The 21,756-nt window shown below is 41.1% G+C and overlaps 1 protein-coding gene and 1 pseudogene across 20 annotated transcripts in view; one reads left to right on the forward strand and one right to left on the reverse strand.

Moving 5' to 3' along the window:
* The window catches only part of LOC101709288 (G protein-coupled receptor kinase 3-like), a 50,624-nt gene that overhangs the window by 11,802 nt on the left and 17,066 nt on the right, over nt 1-21,756 (forward strand). For 8 of the 20 annotated variants that reach the window (XR_015447974.1, XR_015447973.1, XR_015447985.1 and 5 more), the window contains exons 2-3: nt 783-883; nt 20,301-20,401. Coding sequence is in view for 5 of the 20 variants with exons in the window: in XM_087203062.1 (XP_087059188.1) it covers nt 821-883; nt 20,301-20,401 (164 nt within the window). In the remaining 15 variants the exon portion in view is untranslated. Of the gene's footprint in view, nt 1-782; nt 884-7,457; nt 7,537-15,920; nt 16,906-17,864; nt 17,973-19,478; nt 19,532-20,300; nt 20,402-21,756 lie in introns of those variants that run through there. The other 12 variants (XR_015447976.1, XR_015447982.1, XR_015447978.1 and 9 more) reach the window with 7 other exon arrangements.
* Nucleotides 13,950-15,936, reverse strand: LOC101709529 (G kinase-anchoring protein 1 pseudogene; annotated as a pseudogene).

A 21,756-nucleotide genomic window follows, 5' to 3' on the forward strand; every position in this document is an offset into this window, starting at 1 on the left:
TTTCTGTGTCCAACTGAAAGCTTCCTGTTTTCTTTTCTTTTGCCTGTGACTTTAGAATGTGCTAGAGAACATGTCTGTGTTTTCTTAATATGAGTTTGTACCAAGTTCTTGAATATCTTAAATTGTCAATTGGTCTTTTCAGTTTAACCAATGATAGACATAAAAATCTTATTTTTTATTATTTGAAATATAATAAAACATCAAGATTAAAAACTTATCAATTTAGCATCTTACATTTTGTACATTCTTATCAAAACTTGACTGCTAGTAAATTCACAATTCCAGCCTCCTAAATATGATATATAGGCCCACAGTCCCAGTAGGCAGGAGCAATGAACAAAATATTTCAGCAAGTTTATTTATATTCATCTACATGTAATGATAGGAATGTCTTAAGTACTATTTTTTTCTCATAGTACATAAAAATTTGTATTTCTTATGTGGTGATTGGGCGGCATGTTGTGTTTTGTTTGTTTGTTTGGCATGTTGCTAGGGATCAAACCCAGGGGCTTCACACTGAGCTACATCTCCAGCCTATTTTTAATTTTTAAGTTTAAGACAGGATCTTATTAAGTTGCTAGGCTGGGCTCAGACTCAGGATCCTCCTGCCTTAGCCTCCCAGAGTGCTGGGATTATAGGCATGTATACCTTATCTGGCTCCATTTTATTTCTTTTAAATATTGCCTAAATCTCAAGGAACTCTTAGCAGTGTGATGTATATTGTTTAAATCTGTCTAGATGTATTTACAGTATGGATTTTTCCATAATCTTTATGTTTGTAGGTATGCAATGAAATGGCTTGGATAAGAAGAGGACCAAGATGAAGCAAGGAGAAGCACTAGCTTTAAATGAAAGGATTATGTTGTCTCTTGTCAGTACAGGAGTAAGTATCCAGTTTCCAGCTTTGCTTTTAAAATTTATTTGTCTACTTTATAGCAGGATGGTTTATTTGTTCCTGCTGATTATAGGCCAGGCCAATTCATAGCTAGGGTGGGATTTGATATCTTCTTGTTCTTGAAATCAGAAGTTAGCAGAGTCAAGAGTCCAGCTCCCTTCACTGTACACCATGACTTCCTTCAGTGCCTGTTGACTTGGCCCTGACTTCCTTCTCTGCAGAATATAGTAGCTTTGTATAGTAGCTGAGATGGCAAAAAATAATCATAAAAGAAAAAAATCGCTTTAACATACTAAAAGTGACAACATGACAAAGCATGGCTGATCCTCAGAGGAAACAAGGAGAGGAAAGTAACTCTTGCCCTCCACAAGCAAATGGAGAGGTAGTGGCTAGGGTTGGTCAAGTCTGAATGGTCCTGTTGAAGTTGGCCCTCATCAGTGTTTCCTTTGAATGTGGCTTCCTCTTGCCTTCTGCACTTGATGCTTGGTCCCACAATAGACTTTAGTCATTTCCATTCCCAGCACTGCATTTCTACCTGATGGGCATTTTGTGTATGTGTTGACCTCTCACTTTTAGTTCAGGGAGGGTAGAAACAAACGCTTACCCTGGGTCATCTTCACCTACAAAGCAGCTGCCCATTCTGACTTTTCGATTTGTGTGTGTCATTGGGAGCTGAATGAATTTAATATTGAATGCCCACGCCAGCTGAGTTTATACCCAAAGAGAAGGAGGTGGTCTGAATCTTACTGCTAAATTCCATGTGAGGTCATCTTCACCAAAATGGTGCAAAAGCATCAAGTTTTATTGGCTAATCTGAAAATCCTTTTCAACTAATAAGCAAGGAACTTGCAGCCCACAGTGGTCGATTTGCTTGCCAGCAGACCCGATATGCCCTGGCCGGGATGCCCTTCATGCCAGTGCTTTGTGGGCCAAGCACCTTGGTTTTATCACCTGTACTTATTGTGTCATGGTTTGTATTATTCTAGTCTTCATTGTAAGTGCTTTTAGAAGGGCTGTTTTCTATCAGAGCAATAGAACAGAATAATCTAGCAGAACTGTAACAAATGAAAATGCCATGGCTATAAATAATTTCTAATTATGTGCTTCTGCCTCTCAATATGTGGATGTTAAGCCTTTCAAATAGGAGTCATTCTGTATGTGTGTGTCTGTGTGTCACCAAGTTTGTACTTGATGGAAATGAGGATGATGTGAATGCCCTTAGCTCCCAGCCTCTATTGGAATTGTCTGTGTCTTAAATTTCACACATGTGCTCTTTCCCTGAAGACTTTAAGTAGTTATTAAGTAGTTATTACGATGTTAATTTTTAATGAGTTATCCCAAGCCTCGGATAAGAAAGCCTATGCAAAAAATGTTTTGATATGGGAAAAACAAGGGATAGTTTTTGTGTAATATTTTATTTATTTTATTCAGATGAAGAAGAATAGGGCCGGGGATTTAGCTCAGTGGTTCCGGTGCCTGCCTTGCAAGCGCAAGGTCCCAAGTTCAATCCCCCGTACCAAAAAAAACCCCCAAAAAACAAAAAAAAAACAAAAACAGATGAAGAAGAATATAGTTAAGCACCTGTATGATTTTCCACTGGTCTGACCTTAGAGGAGAACATTTTAAAATGAGGATATGCTGGGCCAGGGATTTAGCTCAGTGGTTTCGCCGCCTGCCTTGCAAGCAGAAGGACCTGAGTTTGATCCCCGGTACCAAAAAAAAAAAAAAAAAAAAGAGGTTATGTTGGGCTACTGCTTTGAACTAATTTAATTTAAAAGAATTATTCCTGTTTTTACTCAAACAGTGAACTATATAGTGTTTGAAAATTTATATATACGGAATTTAATTTAAAGAGTTATAGGGAAGTTATGTGGGGCTGTTTATTTGCTAATCAAAGGCCACTTTTGGTAGATTTTTAATGATGCTTAGTTTAAATTGAGCAAAGGCAAAACTCTGGGACAACCTGGACTGTGGGGTTTGGGGCGGTGAGAGGCACTACACTCACTCCTGGTGATTTGTTTTCCTTTCAGTTATCGTCCCCCCAGTCTCCAGTGTTCCTGCCCTACCATGAGCTAGTAGGAATTACTATACTGCTTTCTTCTGCCATACTTGGATAGTAGAAAGGGAAATGTGTGTGTGTTTGAGAACCAGGAAAGTATATCCACAGCTGAGAAGAGCACTCAACAAGTTCACAAATGAAGTCATGTGGCTTCATGGGCTGCACTGCTCAGTCCTCTCCAGAACCGCAGTGAGTGCCTAGAGGGTGCAAGTACCTCCATGTGCTGGGATCCCAGCCCCTCATCCAGCAGCCCAGAAGGGGACAAGGTGATATCCAGATAGCTTGGGAATGTGCAGGCATTTGGGACAAGTGACAAGCACTGTGAAAGGTTACTGGGGCTTGGGAGACATCTGCCAGGGTGAAGGTGTATCTCCAGCAGGGTAAGGTTCTTGTTCACTCGGGGCGGGAATTCCAGGAGGAGCTTTACACTTGAAAGTCTGTTCTACAAACCCATGGGCATGTGCTCACCCAGACCCGCAATTGGGCAGGTCATCCTGACCATGTCTGCTTTAGCTTTTATTAACCGCAGGGTGTGTTTTCGTATCGGTCAGTGTTGAGTTCTCTCGTAACAGCGCCTGCCCAGTGCCTAGAGAGAAGGGGAGAGCAGGCCAGGTGTTCCGTAGAGGTCCCTGCTCTTCCTCCCTCACTGCGCTTTTACTTTACACCATGTCGTTGAGAAATACAGTGGGACTTTCATTACAATAATGGGAACAGGTTTTATTCTGTAGTTAGAGACAGTGGGGGAAGGAGCAGAGCCCTTTCCCACAATATGAGGAGGGCTGGAGTGCTTCCTCTGGAGAGTAGGGAGCAGGTGGACCATGGGGGCTCATGCAGAGGCAGGAAAGGAGAAAGGGGGCTGTCCATGTGAGACTCATCTGGGTTGGCCCTGTTACTTGTTGAAATTGGGCTCCTCCCCTTGAACAGAGGCTGGGGGGCCAGGGCCCTGTCTGAAGGTGTGGGGTGACTTACATAGTAGGTGCTTCGTCACCCTTGAGCGTTCTCAGGTGTGTTACTGAGGGCAAGGATCATCCTCAGGGTACGGCCTAGAGCTGTGAAAAACTGCCCCTGTTTGTTCAAGCATTGAGAGGTCAAGACTGAAGCCTGGTCAAAAAGAGGCCTCTGCAGAGCCTGGCTAGCTATGGGCCAAAGAGAGAATTTGCCCATTGCTGGGGAAACTTGCCTTTTAAGGAGAACTCTGGAGAGGGTGAGGAGGTATGGCATTTGGATCTTACTGGCTACCACCAACTTTTTGTGATCTCAAGCAAGTTTTTCCTTTTGGGGAGAATCCTAATTTCCTCATCTTTAAAATAAAGAAGTCATGATTTTGTTCTTTAAAAAGCCCTTGCTATACTTGGGTAGCCTATGATTTCTAAGTCTAAAATTTATGTCCCATCATAGTAACATGGTATTTTAAGCAGACTTTGACCTTTTGCTGTTGTAACATGTACTGTCATTCATGTTCAGAAATCCCCTAGGAAGGATCTCTCTGTCCCCTGGTGGTGTGGATGCAGTTGCCAGCTCAAGCTGGGAAAGATCTTGGTTTTACTGAGTTCTGGGCCCACTGCTTCTCTGCTCTGCAAATGGATTGCTTATCAGATCAGGAGCAAGAGGCTGTGGGAAACCCCACTAAGAATAGCTGTGATCTGGAGGAGACAGCATCTTCACAGGCTGCCAGAGAGCCTTGGGTGGCACAGGGAGACACCAGAAAGGACAGACCACCAGAAAGGCCCTGGGACTCTTACCAGATAGCACTACATTTGCTCTCCTTAGACAAAATAAATCTTTTTTAAATTTTTAATGTTTTAGTACATGATTATAGTACATAATGATTATGTAATTCATTGTGGGGAATTGGTACATATACATAACACATTCTCTTTTTTTCCCCCCTTCTTGACCCTCCCCTTTGCCAGCATCAGATTCATTTGTTTATCTTATAAGTCCTTATAGTTAATTATCGTGCATACAGATGAACAGCCAGACTTAACTGGCCAAAAAAACATAAATGCATAAGACAATTATACTAAATCAAGGTACAGTTTTAGATATGTTGTTCATACTAGATTACAATAACTTTTTTCCTAGTGTCTGTATTTTAGGCAAAATCTTGAAATCAGTAAATACTAACCCTATCTTAACAGAACTTTAAGGAAAACTAGGTAAACACAAAATGAATTTTTTAATTAATTGGAGTTAATTTCTCTAGAAGATTTAGGGAAATTGAGCTCCAAGTTTCTAAATCTTTATTATGTAGAAATGTATTAACTCCAAATTATCTGCCCATAACATAGAGGTTTTAATAGTGTAAATTCTGTTTACAGATTATTCTGTGGAAATTTGAACATTTTCTTTGGAATTTAATATTTTCTGCGCCTATTAAAGTAGATAGTCTCTGCCCTTGTTCGATTTGAGTCACTGTAATGGCAATTACACTCTGTATATAAAGCATCTCAATAGATGTAGCAATAGGTCTAGCAGAATTACCAGTGTTCCAGACGTCTCCCGGCTCCCCTCCCAGTCACCAGCCCCAACCCAAGCTAACTGTTCTCCAGATTGCCAACACTATGATTGAGCTGTACTAATTTTGTTTGAGCTGTGTCTGAATGTGCTCCTTTGTGTCCAGTGCTCTCTAACTATCAAGCATGAGATGCATCTGTGTGGTTGCTCACAGTGGCAGCTCATTCTGGTAGCTGAGGAGCAGGCAGCAGTGAGCCCCTTGTGGCCCTGGGCCCAGATTTAGCTGTAGCTTTATTTTGTACAGCCTATGAACTAACTGGTTTAAAGGATCATAAGGAAAATAAGCAAGGAATAGATGTGTGAGACTGCATGGGATTTGCAAAGCCTAAAATGCCTCCTGTTTAGCCCTTTTCAGACAATGTTTGTTGACCCCTGTTCTGTGGCATTCTAATGTATAAATATACCCCCCAGATTCACCTATTCTGCTCTTGCCAGGCATCCCAGGACTTTCTGCACATTGATCTCAATACAGTAGATTGCAGGTTGTCCTAGGTCACCTTGAAGTGGGGTTGCTGGGGCTCAGGGTTTGCAATGATACTCAGCCTTTGGATGTACCACCAAACAGCGGGGTAAGGCAGTGGTACGTACCATTGTACACTGCCACATCCATATGTGCAAGTTCCCTTCACTGCAGACCTTTCCAGCACTTGACAGTGTCACTCTAAAAGTTGGCTGTTCCTGTGGGTTTCAGTAGTAGGAGGTGTGGCTTTAATTTGCATTTCTTTGGAGACACCTGAGGTTGAGCATCTGCTCAGAGGCTTGTTTGGTATGCTCTTGTGTGAAATGCTTTTTTAATGAGTTACTGTGCCATATTTCTATTGGATTATTTGCCTTTTTCTTTTACTGATTTATAAGAATTCTTTATATGTTGGGCATGAGTCCTTTGCTTAATTACAAATTACAAATATCCTCTCCCATTCTGTGGCTTGACTTTTCTCTTAACTGTGTTTTCTGCTCAGCAGAAGTTCTTAATTTTATTATAGTCAAGTTTATCAAGGTGTTTACTGATGTGGCCTGTTTAAGAAAGCCTTACCTTCCCTAAGATTCTGAAGATCACTCTATTGTGTTATCTTCTAGAAGCTGTGAAAATAAATATTTCACATTTAGATCATCATCAAGTGGAGGGGATACTAGTGTGTGGAGTGAGATCTGGGGTATAGGTCATGTTTTATTGTGTGGCAGTTCAGTTGCTCCAGTACCACTGAGTGAAAAACCATCCTTTCCCCTGCCCCATTGTGTCACCTTATCACAACTCAAGTTCCAATTTAGGCATGGTCAACTTCTTTGTGCTGTTCTCTGTGCTGTTCAACTCTTATACTTGTCTGTCCTTGGGCTGAATTATTACTGATTTATAATAAGGCTTGATATCTGCTACTCTTTAGTTTTCTGGCTTTGTTTTTCTTCAAGTGTATCTGAACTTTCTTGGCTATTTACAGTTCCATAAATATTAGAATCGGCTTGTCAATGTTCATTTTAATTAAAGTTGCATGGCGTCTGTAAATTAATTCAGGTCTGCTTATAATTAAGTTATTCAGTCCCTGACCATGGTCTGTTTTTCCAGTTTTAAAAGCTAATTACTTTATTCTCAGTGTTTCAAAACAATAACAGATATTCTTCCCTCTTATAGTGTACTCTAGTATAGTCATTCCAACTTCAGAAGCAGAGATGGAAATGGGTAATTGACTAGGCAAAATCAAAATACTGGCCAAAGAAAAGATTAGTGAGATGAGATTTTTCCCTAGAATCTAGTCTTTTGAAATTGAATGCAGGTGAGAAAGAGCCTTGAAGTTCATCTGCCCCACTGACTCAGGTTGTGTCTCTGTGCACTTCATCATTACGAGACCTGCCTCACTGTGACCTCCGAGGTGACCATGCATAGTAAGCAGGTGGTGGCCAGGCCATATTCACATGGTGATGTCTGGTGACACATGTGCTCTCCAGGGCAGCCTTTGGTCTGCTCATCAGCTTTCTGTTCCTTCCCTGCAGGATTGTCCTTTCATCATCTGTATGATCATTGCCTTCCACACTCCAGATAAGCTCTGCTTCATTCTTGACCTGATGAACGGTAAGCAAACCCAAAGTCTGTCCCCTGAAAGGCTCTATATAAGGTTCCATCTGGGCAGTGAACATCGAGGCTGGTGTTCAGTCCTCTCTGGTGATCAGGCTCTCCCCATCCCCGACATTTGAGGAAACCTTTGCCCTTCAGTTTTCAGTCAAAATTCATTTTACAACATTGACTATGATTTCCCTCTGGGCCTGCCAGTCTGTCCCTAGGAAGTTGGATTTTCTAGAAAATACGTCCTTCTTTTTTTTTTTTTTTTTTTTTTTTTTGGTACTGGGGATCGAACTCGGGTCCTTGCGCTTGCGCAGCAGGCAGCGAAACCACTGAGCTAAATCCCCGGCCGATTTTCTAGAAAATATTCTCATAAAATACTGCCAGTGAAATTTGATTTTCTGGAATGCAGCTGGTCTAGGTCTTTAAGTAGCTTATTTCCTGACCCTCAATTCTTAGGAATGAAACACCTCCCAAGAACATAGGCCAAAGACATGTGTTTAAAAACCAACTTTGAAGAGTTGACTTTGGCCCAGTACAAATTTTAGCTAAATGCTCTGCGCCTTCTGAATCCACAGAATCCTCGGTTCATCTTTCTTTCTTTCTTTTTTTTTTTGGTACCGGGAATCGAACTTGGGTCCTTGCACTTGCAAGGCACGTGGCAGAACCACTGAGCTAAATCCCCGGCCCCTCGGTTCATCTTTCAGACTGTGAGCAGTGGCCCAGATTGAGCCAATGTCCAACTGGAAAAGTTGCTTTATAATATAAGAAAGTGATACAATGTATATTCAAACTATTTTTAGGAACAAGGGCTGAAATTAAGAGGTAGACAATTCAACCATTCAGATGCCTAGTTTATTTTTTAAGTTCACTTGAAGCTTTGAGTGTTTGATTTAAAAGAAGATTTATCTAAAAACAGGAAGGAATTTCTCAGACATAATCATGAACCAAATCAGCCAGGCACCAGCACAAAATATATGGAGAATGTTTAAATACAATTTATTATAGTAAAAGATACGTTGCCATTCATCCCCTCAAAACACTTCCCCTCACTTTAAACACACTCAGCTGGGCATGGTGGTGCACACCTATAATCCAGCACTCAGAGGCTGAGGCGGAAGGATCACCATGAGTTTGAGGCCATCCTGGTCTGCATAGTGAGTTCAAGACCAGCCTGGACTACATAGTGAGACCCTGTCTCAAAACCCCCAAAAAACACATACCCCGTGGTTCTTGCCACTTTCTGAAGCAGCTCTACAAATCCTTATTCATGAGTGTCTTTATGAGATGTGAGTAAATATTCAGTGAACAGCACTGCTGAGTGCCATCCATTGGAAAAGCAGGCTCAGAAACATTACAATGTGTCGTCATCCACCTTATCCACCAGATCTGGCCCCGTGTCACTTCTGAGTCTTCCCCCAAAGTCAAAATGACAATGAAAGAAAAACACTTTGAACCTGTTCAGGACTTTGAGGTAGCCACAACAACTCAAGTAAAGATACTCAAAAAAAGATTTCCAGAACTGGTTTAGAAATGGCAAGAACAGTAGAATAAATGTATTTGAAGTAAGGGGGAGTATTTTGAGGGAGATTAATAACAATGTGTCTTTTAGTATAGTAAACTTTTTTGAAATTTAAATTCATATTTTTCATATTTTTCATACCTTGTATTTGCTTAGGACTGGATAGGGCAGAGGGACCAAAGCTGTGGCTGGAGAGGGCCCCAGAGAGCTTTCAGGATACTATAAATTCAGTCTTGAATGAGGACAGAGACGCACCAGTATGTGTTGGGGGAGTGCTGTACCTATCAAGGCCAGGGTGATGAAGTGGAAGACACATTAATTTTATAAATCGAGAGACTTTTCCCTATGGCTTATAAAACAATTCTCTTGCCCTGTTGTTGACAGTATTGCTCCCTGTAACTTGAGTCCACATAATTATTTCCTTTTCCCAACATTGTATTATGAAAAATTTCAAACATGTGGCAAAGTGGAAAGAATTTTACTGGGAACACTCAGACACCCACCTCTGGGTTTTCAGCTGTTCAAAGTTTACTCTATTTGCTTTATCAGATGTTCTTTGGTTGTTTTGTTTGTCTGTAGAGGCAGTCACTAAACTGCCTTGGAATCTCTGCAGAGGTTGATTCAGTTATCAAACAGGGTTTAAGTAATCGAAGTAGGTTAGCTAGTCCTGCCTTTAATGGAGTAATGGCAGCTGAGCTGCCAACCCAAGCGCAACTGTGACTTTGCTCTGCTGTTTCACGTCACTCATCATTGCATTTATGTCTCCTGAAGATCACATTTTCTCTGTAACATTTTTAAGTTTTTATCAAACTACAGAAGGCAGAGCAGCATTTGGTTTCTCTGCTTGTGTCCTGACTACTTAGGATGACAGTGATTCTTGTTCCCTTCAAACAAACACACTGTGAATTAACTTCTGCGCCTGATTCCAGGTGGCATTTTGCATTATTACCTCTCACAGCATGGAGTTTTTTCTGAGAAGGAGATGAGGTTTTATGCCACAGAAATCAATCTGGGGCTGGAGCACATGCACAGCCGCTTTGTGGTCTATAGAGACTTGAAGGTGAGGACAGAAGATTTGCTACTCTGCATGGTGGGTCCAGATGCTGTACTGATGCCCTCCAAGGTCTCCCCTTCTCTATCTGTGCTGTCCCCTCCCTTATAGCTCCATCCTGTACCTGACAGAGTCATTCTCTGTGTGATGTTTGTCTCTTTGACTCAGGCTCTCCAGGGACAGAACTCATGGCCATCCTCATTGTGTGATCACCTCAGCCCCTGCTCTGGTGCCTGGAATAGCACTTAGGCCAATCAGAAATTTAATAATTAGGGCCGGGGATTTAGCTCAGTGGTTCTGCTGCCTGCCCTACAAGCTGAAGGACCCAAGTTCAATCCCTGGTACCAAAAAAAAAAAGAAAAAAATTTAATAATTAGAAGAAGCAGGGTAGGAATATTTTTGGTGTTGCTCATTTTATAATTACTTGTAGTTCAAGTAATCTTCACTAAACAACTGATTTGGCTGTGGCTGTTTGTCAGAGATGGAAATATACTAAGATGAACAGGCAGAGAATATACAGTAGTACCTTGGTTCATGAACGCTTTTGTTTGCAAACAGTTTAGTTTGCAAACAAAAGCATTTGGCAAAATTTTGTTTTTGTTTGTGAACTCCGCATCGGGTGACAAACACGATTGCAACCATCTTTCTCACAAGAACACAAATGTGGCCGTCTTTTCCAGAATCATGGAATGAATTAAGTTCATGAACTGAGATATCACTGGGAGGTTTTTTGGGGGTGGGGAGTGTTGTTTGTTTGTTTGTTTGAGACTTATAAGCTGGCTCCTTTAAGGCCAGGCTGGTCAGGATGGGTGAATTTCTGATCAGCTTGCAGAATTTCTCCAAAGACCAGTCTTACATTTTCCCATTGTGTTGAGATTGCTTTAAAAACCACCAATAGATTTTCGGATTCCTGAACTCTGTAACCCCTGATGCTATGCTTGGGTCTCTGCTCTTGTACCAGAACTTAGTCCTATTGCAAGCTTTCCTACTCCAAACCCTGTGCTTGGTCTTGTTTGTCCATGGAGGAAGAAGTCTGTGACTTACTCAGTGTGTCCTTGGTGACGCTCAGCAGCCTGAAGTCAGGGATGGCGAGAAAAAGGACCTTAACAAATACAGATAGGCTTGTACAGATGTGTTAATGTGTAAATGACAGTGAGAAGAAAATTCACAGGAATAAGAGTTTGCCAGAAAAATGAGAAGACACCAGGAGAATGGTGGCAAATATTTGCCTCCTATTTGAGATTCTTGAGATGCAGATCCACAGTGACCAACTGAAATGTACAGGTTACATTCCTTTTTCTAAGGAGTTGGGATGTTGATTAGCTTTTTCACTTACCTTCTACCAATCTAAAATGTTATAAATGTACTTTTTGAACATTTTTTTCCACAAAATATTTTGTGAATTTTAAAGCTTTCTGCAAGGCTTTCCTTTTGTTTTCATGTGTACTTAAGTAAAGAAAAATAGTATTTTTATTGAATTAGACATAATTAGATGTTGATTGGCTTCTGACATTTTGTTTCCTCATGTGGGTTTTACAGAAAATTGCTGCTGAAGGTTCATTCATGAAGTGCTATTCTAATACATTTTAATTTGAACCTATAACCGGTTTCTAATCATCTTTATGCCATATTTTTGTTTTCTAAGGTATTTAGTTAGCTATTATTTAATGCTATTATTTAATTTCTATTCAAAGGGAATTCTAGTCTCTCATGATTATTCATGCTTCGATTTTATAATAGCATGCCATTATTTTTATTTTAACCAAAACAATAGTTGATCTCCAGCAGAAAAATATTATTAAGATGACAGTAATTCAGTGTACATTAGGGAGAGGAGCTTTGTTTTCCATGATTACACTAAATCTAATCTTGATACATCTTATCAGAGTGGCGGTGAGAATCATATTTGGTCATTTAGTAGGGCCCTCACTTGATGATATACCAATAAAACAGAAATGACATTTATCAGGATTAGTGTGGCAGTGTGGAACAGTTTGACTTCTTAGGTTAGCATCTGTGTGTTCTTGCAAGGTTTCTTTCTGTTCTGTGCTGTGCAGCTTCATCCTCTAAAGTTTTGATTCACCTAAGCCACACAGAAGGTGGCACTGTTCCCTGTTGCCAAGAGTTACCTGACCTGGCCACCGTGTGGCTCCTGGCATGCAGTTAAGGAGTTGCTTGCTGTTCACTCTGATGAACTGTGGTCAGAACCTGCCCAGGTCAACTGCCCATGTGTCATTTTTTAAGGAGTAAAGTCTTTCACCTCTTTCACTGCCTTTTCTTTGGTAAAATTAACCTGAGCAGTGTTGTTTTCTGTGGTCTGCCCTGCTTCTGTTGCGAGCACAGCTATAATTGCATATTTAGGAACAAACCATGACAAAGTGATATATTAGCAAATGTGCATGCTCTTAGAAGGTCTCCAAGCCCCATGGCCTGTTGCAACTTCTGATGAGCATCTTCTGCAAATATAGCCTGCAAATATCCTCCTGGATGAGCACGGGCATGTCAGGATCTCTGATCTCGGACTGGCCTGTGATTTTTCCAAAAAGAAGCTGCATGCAGGCGTGTAAGTGGCACATCCACTGTATTGGCTGCCCTTTCCCTGCTGCAGTTCATTTGTTCCATCAGGCGCTAGCTTAGCCATTGTCTCCCACCCCCTTTTCTCCTGCCAACTGTGCTTTTCAGTACCCACTGGTGGGACTGGGTGATAATACCTAGTCAGGGGAGGATCCATCATTGCAGGTTTGGGGTGGAGGTAAGAGTGAGATGCTTCAGGAGCGTGAATTGGCCCACACTGGAACTAGCCTGCTCAGGAAGGGTCTGTGGCAGTGTTGGCAAACCTATGGCACATGTGCTGCAGCAGGCCATGTCATTGAAAGCTCTACAAGGTTGGCGGTCCCTGCTCTGTGGAGAGTCTTCAGGCCTTGGGTAGAGAGCTGAATTCATGCTGCCTGTGAACCTAGGCAGGACAGCTCACCTCTTTGAGCCTCAGTCTCTTCTCTAGAGTAGCGATGATAATAATAAATCTCTTTACATTGTCATAAGGATAAATGCAAGAACCCAAGTGCCAAAAGAGGGGTGCAGGCAGCTATACAGAACTCTCCAAGGCAAGGTCTAAGGGTCAAGTTTCCCTCTCTATCTGCTTTTTTCTTCTTTTTTAAAAATACTTTTTTTCCCCTGAAGAGAAATCAGGACATTTTCTTTCCTAAATTGAAGAAGCTAATCATCTCCCTGTAGTTCAGGCTTTTAATGTGGGTCATGTTGTTGGATTCAGGTATTTCGCCAGTCCTCCAACTTACCACATGGGGGTAACTCCTGGTCTGCAGCCTGGGGCCAGCTCCTGGCACATCAGGGACACTGAATTGCTCCTGGTGGTGGCCCTGTTTGGTCTGTGCTGGTTGATATGGCCCAAGGTCATCTCCTAACTCAGGAATATGACAGGAGGCATGTTCAGACAGCTCTCTCCTGGTCTACAAACGCAGAATGGAGTCTGCCCTGCTGTTCATTTCTGTTTCTTTGATATCAGTTCATCTGGGTGGAAAGTAGAGATGTATACCATTTGTGGTAAAGCAGACAAATCCTGCTTTGTCCTTTTAAATGTCACCTTCTTAACACTGCATCTTTTAATATTACATTTTATTGTCCCTCTTGAGCAAACATTGATCTCCGTTGAATGGTCTCGAGGAAACTCCTTGAGGTCTCATTGCATACCTCCGTGCAGAAAATAAACTACGGACCATCTCTTTGTGTAACTAGAAGTAAAGCAGTTCTGAATTGCAATCCCTTATGTGGAACTGCATTAAAGCAAAATTGCCTTTTAAAGCTCTGATCAAATGTTAACAATGAATAGCAGCATTTCTATAAACATACTTTTTTCTACAGAGTGAGGGATATGGCAATAAAAGCATTAGCATTTTGCTAGCATTTTCCACTTATTAGGCTAGAGCCCGTGGTTGTATAAGCTTCTCCCCGGGAGTTCAGCAGATGTTTTTAAGAGTCATTTGAATTTTTAATGCCACAGCTATTTGGTATGCTAATTTCTTCAGTTTACTGTAATCATCACTATGAACCCAAGAGTTCATAAGAGTTAATCTTCCAAAAGAATTAACTTTCAGACATGGAGTTATTTCCTTTTACAGCCCAGCCTACTTTTTGCTCAATTTCATATCATCTCCCAAAGTGGGCTCTTCTGCCCACCTTGGGAAGCTTGGTGTTTGAATAGCATCTGTGAAAGGGTTGGACCAAGAAGGCTAGTTTGCATGTTAATTGATAAGAGAAATACCATTGCTTTACAAAGCTAAGTGCACAATGAAATGCTAATCTTTTTTTTTTAACCCAGGGCCTTCTCACTAAGCCTCATCCTCAGCCCTTTTTATTTTTTATTTCAAGACAGGATCTTGAATTTTTTTTTTAATAGGAAAGTAAATTTATTGAATGATGAAAAACTAAAGTGACAAGAAGTATGGATAGTAAACAATAATCATTAAGTTCTACTGGAATTCTAATTTTTTCTTTTCACTTTTAAGCCAAAAACCATAAATTTATAGACTATTAGCTAGTTGCTTGTTGTTCCTTCAACAAAACTGCATAGTCTAGGAGCTGCACAACATTGAATATCTACATTTTTGAAAAGCCCTGAAAGTTTAATTTTTGTGTTGACTTTAAAGGCTAATGTAATCTTAACCTGCACTGGTCAGATTCAGAGTTTCTTTTTCCTTTTCTGCCACCCTGGTACTTGGCTAATTCTGCTTGTAATACTTTCACTTTAGCTCTTTCTTGTTCTAATGCAGCATGAAGTGAAGTTCCCTGTATAGTTAGCTCATTCTTGATACTTTGTGATTCATCAACTTGCAGAAGTATTTCTGCTTTATCTTTCATTTGACCTTCCTGAAGCATTTTCAGTAACTGTGCATTTCTTGCCTTTACTTTTTTATACTTTGCCTCCCATTGAGTGATCACATTTTTCAGCTTCTGGATTTCAGCATCTTTCCTCTCAAGTTCCAACTTTAGTCTTTCAATTCTTCCATCTTTAAGAGCCACTTCCTTGTGTTCATGAGCTGTACAGTTATCTGTTCCATTATACTCTGTAAGCTGTTCTCTTCTTTTTTCTCTAATAAGAATTTTATGAACATCATCTTCCAATCTATTGAAGAATCCTCCATCATGTGATAAAGTCTGAGAAGAACTCAATTCCTCAGTCTTTTTATTAATGTGATCTGCAGATTGGAAATCGTTTAGTGATACTGTGAGAGGTTTATCTCTTCCTTGATGATTCTTTTATCTTTTTTATGCATAACCTTTGAATGAGTTGAAGCATTTTCAGTATTTTCATACTCCTTTTTGTTCTCTTCATATTCTAATTTACTTAGCAATAATGCCTTCTGAAGATCAGCTTCAAACATTTCAGATGTCAGCTGTTCATCTCTTTGTCTCCATTCTTGCCAGTTTTCTTCTTGTGAATCCTTCTGCACAGAGTTGTGGAAGGTCCTGATGAGCATTACGAATGGCATGAGAGGATTTCTGGGGAGTCTTCTTAAAAGCAAGATTCCTAAGCTCATTTGCTTCACTTTGTTGCTATTCTTTCTTTTTTTTTCTTTTTTCTCTTTTTTTCCTCAGTTGTAGTTGATTTGCTTCCCATACTTTGAGACTTTCCAGTATTCCAACCTTTCCCTTTTCCAGGCTCAGAATCAGAACCACTGCCACTATCTACTTGTAAAAGGGCAAAACGAGAGGCTGTAGTGGGAACAGAACTAAGTACTGCTGAAGCCATGGTACAGATTTTTCTTTTCAAATGCTTCTGTCAAGAATAATTCCTCATTCCCAAAAGACAGCCCAATTCAACTGCAGGATGTGACCAATGTTCCAGAACTTACTCGCAGCTACACACAGGAAGACCGGGGGCCGGGCGATTCCCAGCTCGGGCAGCAGCTGCTTCAAACCTGTCACTCGAGGCCCCTGGCTGGCGCGCTCCAGCTGCGCCCCGCGCTCCGGCCGGCGGGCCCAGAGCCCGCCAGGATCTTGAATTTTTTGATGCTCCTGCCTGAGCCTCCCAGAGTGCTGGAATTACCAGCACCTGACATGCAACATTTTTAAAAGAAGGAGGCTTTTTGTGACCAAGAAAAAAGGCTTCAGAGCTGCTCGGTCTGGGTTTGAATCTTTTCCAGGTTGTCTGAACCTCATTTCTCTCTTCTATAAAGAGGAGAGCACCATGGGATCTCCCTCCTGGGGTGGTGTGAAGTGAGGAGCCCAATAAGTAATTCAATAAGTATTTCACACTCACTCTGTGCCAGGTACAGCAGTGAGACAGAACTAACTGGTCCCTGACCTGGAACCAGAAGCCCAGGGAACTTTGTTCGTTAAGTGACCAGCATGAAGGGAGGGAGTGAAACCAGCAGCATTGGCTGTGTCATCAGTTGGATGTCAGCTGTTCTAGGCCTCGCCAGCTGCTCTGAATATATCTTCATGGAAACCCCATAAATCATGGGTATTGTTACCAACTTTTTGTGGTATGCAAATTGAGGTCCTGAGAAATTAAGTCCCTTGACCAAGGTCATGTGACTGTCCACATTGTGGCTGGAATTACAACCCACCTCTGTCAGATGCTAAAACCCGTGCTCTTTACATTATATGGGTGAACACCCTGAGGCTTTGAAATCATCTATAGCGCTTGGTGCTAGATTAAAGATTTTTGTCCAGAATTTAACCCTGCATTTGATTTCTCAGGGCTCCGTGATGATCTGGGATCCTGAGTAAGCTTCTCAGCAGATTTTTAGCTGTGCCTAAGCATAAATGTTACAAATGATTATACCAGGTAAGAGAAGAGATTAGATCCCCAGCATGGATTGAGCTCTTATTATATTCCAGGACCATTCTTAACCTGTGCTATATCTTCACAGCACCCCTGAGAGGTAGTGGCGTCATCTTATTACCCAGTCTATTGATGAGGAAAATTAGTGAGGGCTGGAGAGATTGCAGGGCATACAGAGAATGGATTTTCCAAGGCCACCCTGGGCTGTATCTTGGAGAGCTCCCCAGAGCTCCTCTGACCTCTCATGATGGAACAGTGTGTGTGCTCAGCTCTTAGTGACCTGGTGTAGACAGAGGGGACCATGTAAAAATGGGTATCCTTCCAAGAGATTTCTCGTCACCCTGCTAATCATCTTCATGTGTGCTTAGTATTGAGTCCTTAGACTTTTAGCAAGTGTTAAAGCCTAATGTAGCATCTCTACCTCATGTCCTTGGTGCTTCTATTCCCCACCCCAGTCCCCTGGGCCTTTTTTGCCCTGAACAAGCAGCCTTACTGTTGGCACATGTGACGTCCTCGCACCAGAGGTGGCATGGCGAGGAGTGAATGTTTCCCTGCCCTCAGGTGTACAGCACTGTACCACAGTCACCTGCCCACTGCCTCTCCTTCCTCCCTGGTCCCCAGGTATCCTGTACCAGGGCCTTTGAAAAGGCAGGAGACCTTTAGCCCTTTGTGGTGGGACAAAAGGGGTTAAGGAACTTTGAGATTCAGATCTAACCTCCTGGACTCAGGGACTCCCATCTGCACATTTACATGCTGGATTAAGTCATTTATGTGAATTTACACACACCAAATGTGGGGAAGATTGGACGTGTGGTGCATAGTGTGTATGGAAGCAGGTGTGCCCTCTCCTTGGTACATAGTCATTGCTGTCTCACACAGCATCTGCACCTCCTGGTCAACTGTCACTGTACTGTCCTAAGGTGAGGGTGCTCTGATGACCACTTGTCCTGTCTTCTCTGTAGGGGCACCCATGGGTACATGACTCCTGAGGTGCTGCAGAAGGGGACAGCCTATGACAGCAGTGCCGACTGGTTCTCCCTGGGCTGCATGCTTTTCAAACTTCTGAGGGGGTGAGTGGAACCACCGTGCTGCCATGTGCTTGGACCAATATCAATAATGCTTTGGGCTGGGCTATAGCTCAGTGCTAGAGCACTGGCCTACCACACTCAATGCCCTAAGTCCCATCCCAGCACCAAAGCAGCAGGTATTTAGAGATTACTAGACCCTCATATCTGAAATCACAGTGATACTCGAGCCATGGGCTGCTCTGGAAGATGCCTAGGGAGTTCTTTGTGCCTTACAACATGAGAGCTGCTTTCCCATAAGCTTCTAGATCAAAACACAAGAATCCCAGTATGGTTAACCCTAAAGTGAGACTGCTTTGGGATATTTTCATTGATAGGCCGTGTTCTGGGAGTAAGTACAGTATTTATTAAAATGTGGATAATTGAAGAATGTGGGATAATTTTTCTCCCTGCCAATTATTGCTAAGATTCTCTTGTGAGCCAAAAGCATTTTGAGGATTACCCACCAAAAAAGATGAAGAACTAAAATAAACCCACTTTAAAAGTTTGAATTTGTTTGTAAACACATTGAAACTAATTCATGTTCAACCTCTCCACCCTCCCTATTTACAGAGACTTTGTTTCTATTTCTGTTGTCTTTCCAAATCCCCTTAATTTACATGCTGAACATTCCAATCCATTTGTAAAGTTAATATTAAAATACTTTGTATAATACCTTGTCTCAGGTTATATCATAAATACCTTATCAACAAACTGACAGGGCTAGTCACTGCAGGCATGTGTTACTTATTGTAAGAAACTCAACTGTATCCCTTTAATTTTCAAGTAATAGGCTATGCTGTGCTAATTTGAATGTCTTTTAGTGATAGAATTTTCCATAAAAGTCAGCTTCTCCAGAGTTTTTTAAACATGGCAGAGAGTAAGGCTAATCTGTTTTAAATAGTTTACCAAGTTGAAGATTCATTTTATAAAGTAAAAGTTGTCTCTCTTAATTTTATAAGTGATTACTATAGAAGTTGCCTACTGTATACTGCTGTCATCTTGAATACTCAAACATTCACTTTTTAGTTTCTCTTCCCCTTCCCTTTTTAATTTCCCTTCTCTTCTGTGAAGTGTGAGGCATGATTCCCATTTTACAGATAAACACATTAGTTCTGAAGGATAACTCCTGGCTCACAGCCAGTAAACAGCTGGGTCACAACTTTCCCAACTTTTCTGTCTCTGAAGTCCAGGGTTCTGCATGAGCAAAACTTAAGTAAGAGCCCAGGTCTCCGGGTACCTGGTGGTGTATTACTGTTTATCTCTGTTGTCAATAAAGGAATGGATTGCTTAACTTTACTGGCCTTTAGGGGTGGGTGACTCCTGTTCATCTTGATCTTGCTTCAGATTGACTGTCTTTCCGTGGGTTGTTTTAAGGGCCAGTGTCCCCTTTGCTAAACTAATTGTATTCAAGTTATTGCTTGCTTAAACACTCATGACACTTTCTGTAAATGACTCATATTTTCATGGTTATCTATTGACTGATTTTCCCTCTAATGATATTTTAATTAGAAAACCACATTTCAGTGCCACAGTTTCACTGACATGAAGATCAGACAAATCAGGTGAGATGGAGTCTTGCTTGTTCAGGGCCTAATATATTTGCTCACCAGTTTTTTTCTGGAATGATAAGTGTTTATGACTTTTGCATTTCTATAGTTTCAAATAATACTTCACCCAAATATTAGTGCATGTGCTAACTTACCCTGCTGCCATATTTTAACAGTGTTCTTTATTTCTACAGTCACAGCCCTTTCAGACAACTCAAAACCAAAGATAAGCATAAGATAGACCGAATGACACTCACCGTGGTTAAGAGGATTAAAAACTATATTCTTATTTGCATCATAGTGTTTTCATGTTTTATTCCACCAATACTAAAATTACTATATTATAAAAAATGGGCTAAAAATAATATATAATATGTAAATGTAAAAAGCATTAAAAATTTGCCTTCCTGAAGTAAATCAATGAAGATAAAATTCCTGGAAGAATCTTAAAAGGAAAATAAAATGAACTAGATTCCAGGATAAAAATCAAGATTTGCAAACAACAGACCACATAAAAAAGACATTAAAAAAAGAAACCAAGGAAATCAAATAAAAGGAGCAATTACTATGATGCAGAAGAGGGAGGTGCCGTATGAGTCTTCAGATCTGGCTCCAGCCTGTTGACTGGTTTTGAAACCAATTACTAATCTTTATATGTTTCTTTTTGTTTGTGTGGCAGTACTAATCCATAATGAATCTGCAGTTTTTCCTGCTGTACTTAAAAGAAGCAGCATAGCATCTAGTTGGCATGAGGGTTTATGAGGTCTCTCTCTTCTTTTCCCAGAATGTGGAGCTCTCAGATGCCTTCTCCCCCGAGCTGAAGTCACTACTGGAGGGCCTGCTACAGCATGAAGTGGGCAAGCAGCTGGGCTGCCATGGAGGCAGGTAGGCCCTGTACCTGCCTTTTAGTCTCTACCCCAAAAGCAGGACAATTATTGTTAATATACCAGACGGCATTCATAGTCCTTAAAATTCCATTTTGACCTAAGGGGGGAGAAATCACACAGGGAATATATATATATATTTCCCTATGTGTTTTATAATTAAGAGGTGGAAGGAGTCAATAACTTTTTAACTATAACAATCAAACTTGTAGATGATGGAGATGGATTCTGATATTTTATAGTCCATCTCCATAAGTTTTAGTCATGCTTTTATTTGTCATTTTGGGAGGTTGATGTTATCAGGTTCTCACATATATTCTCTCATGCATAACCAACTAACTGCCAACTTATACGTGCTTTCTGCCCCCCCCTCCCTCCCCGGTCATACCTGCAAAGCTTATAGAGAAGAGCTTACACTCATTCTTCCCATTTCTCCTCACACCCAGGCTTGCCTTACATAGAAACCACCATTAACATGTTACTTGTGTGTGTGCCACATGTGTGTATGTGTGTATTCTTTAGAGTAGCATGTATGTATGTACACGTATTACACCTGTATGGTATATATATGTTATAGAGATAGCTAAATATTATCCTCATGTGTATTTGCTTATTTATTAGTTTATCTGGGAGATTGTAACAAATAAAGATGTAGCTCACTTATTACACTCTCTACAGCCTTCCTTTTCCCTCACCTCTCAAGAGTTGAAATGTTATATTTGGTTCTTGTGTTTACCTTATACTTCTAAGTTATGTATTTAGCCAGTTGTGTCTTTTCCGTCAACAATTAACAGTGTCTCTTGAGTCCCTACTTGATGCTGAGGGGGAAGGGATTTTGATATTCTTGTCATTCATTGTCTACTTCTCTGTCATTCATTTTTGTCATATTATTTTTTACTTTTGCCATATTGACTTGGTATGGTTTTCTCCCTGTTCTTTGAGCATAGTGGATCATAATCAATTTTTGTGCTCTGCATAAAAATGAAGTAGTAGTATGTCCATGTTGTTCATTCCATAGTTTCTACTTTGCTAGTAATATATCTTAAGCTATTATGTATGTGTCACAATTGTGTACTTTCACTTTTACCTTATTTTTCTTTTGTGATGGGCGCAGTCTACCAGCTTTGCTGAGAACAGAGCTCTCTCCTCTCTTCCCCTCTCCCCTGTCCCCTTCCCCTCCCCTCCTCTTCCTCTCCCTACTTTCTCCTCTCTCCCCTCTAATCAGCATCGTTCCTTTTCATGCTCCTCATTTGACTACCATTTACTGGACCCCGTGCTTTCTGCTTTTCGGGGTCCCCTCCTTTCTAGTGTGTCTGTGTGTCTCTGTGTGTGTCTGTGTGTGTTTGCGTACATGCT

The sequence above is a fragment of the Heterocephalus glaber genome, unplaced genomic scaffold (genome assembly GCF_053883595.1).
Source record: "Heterocephalus glaber isolate CG9 unplaced genomic scaffold, H.glaber_assembly_v1.0 deba00001781, whole genome shotgun sequence".
Taxonomy (NCBI): Eukaryota; Metazoa; Chordata; class Mammalia; order Rodentia; family Bathyergidae; genus Heterocephalus; species Heterocephalus glaber.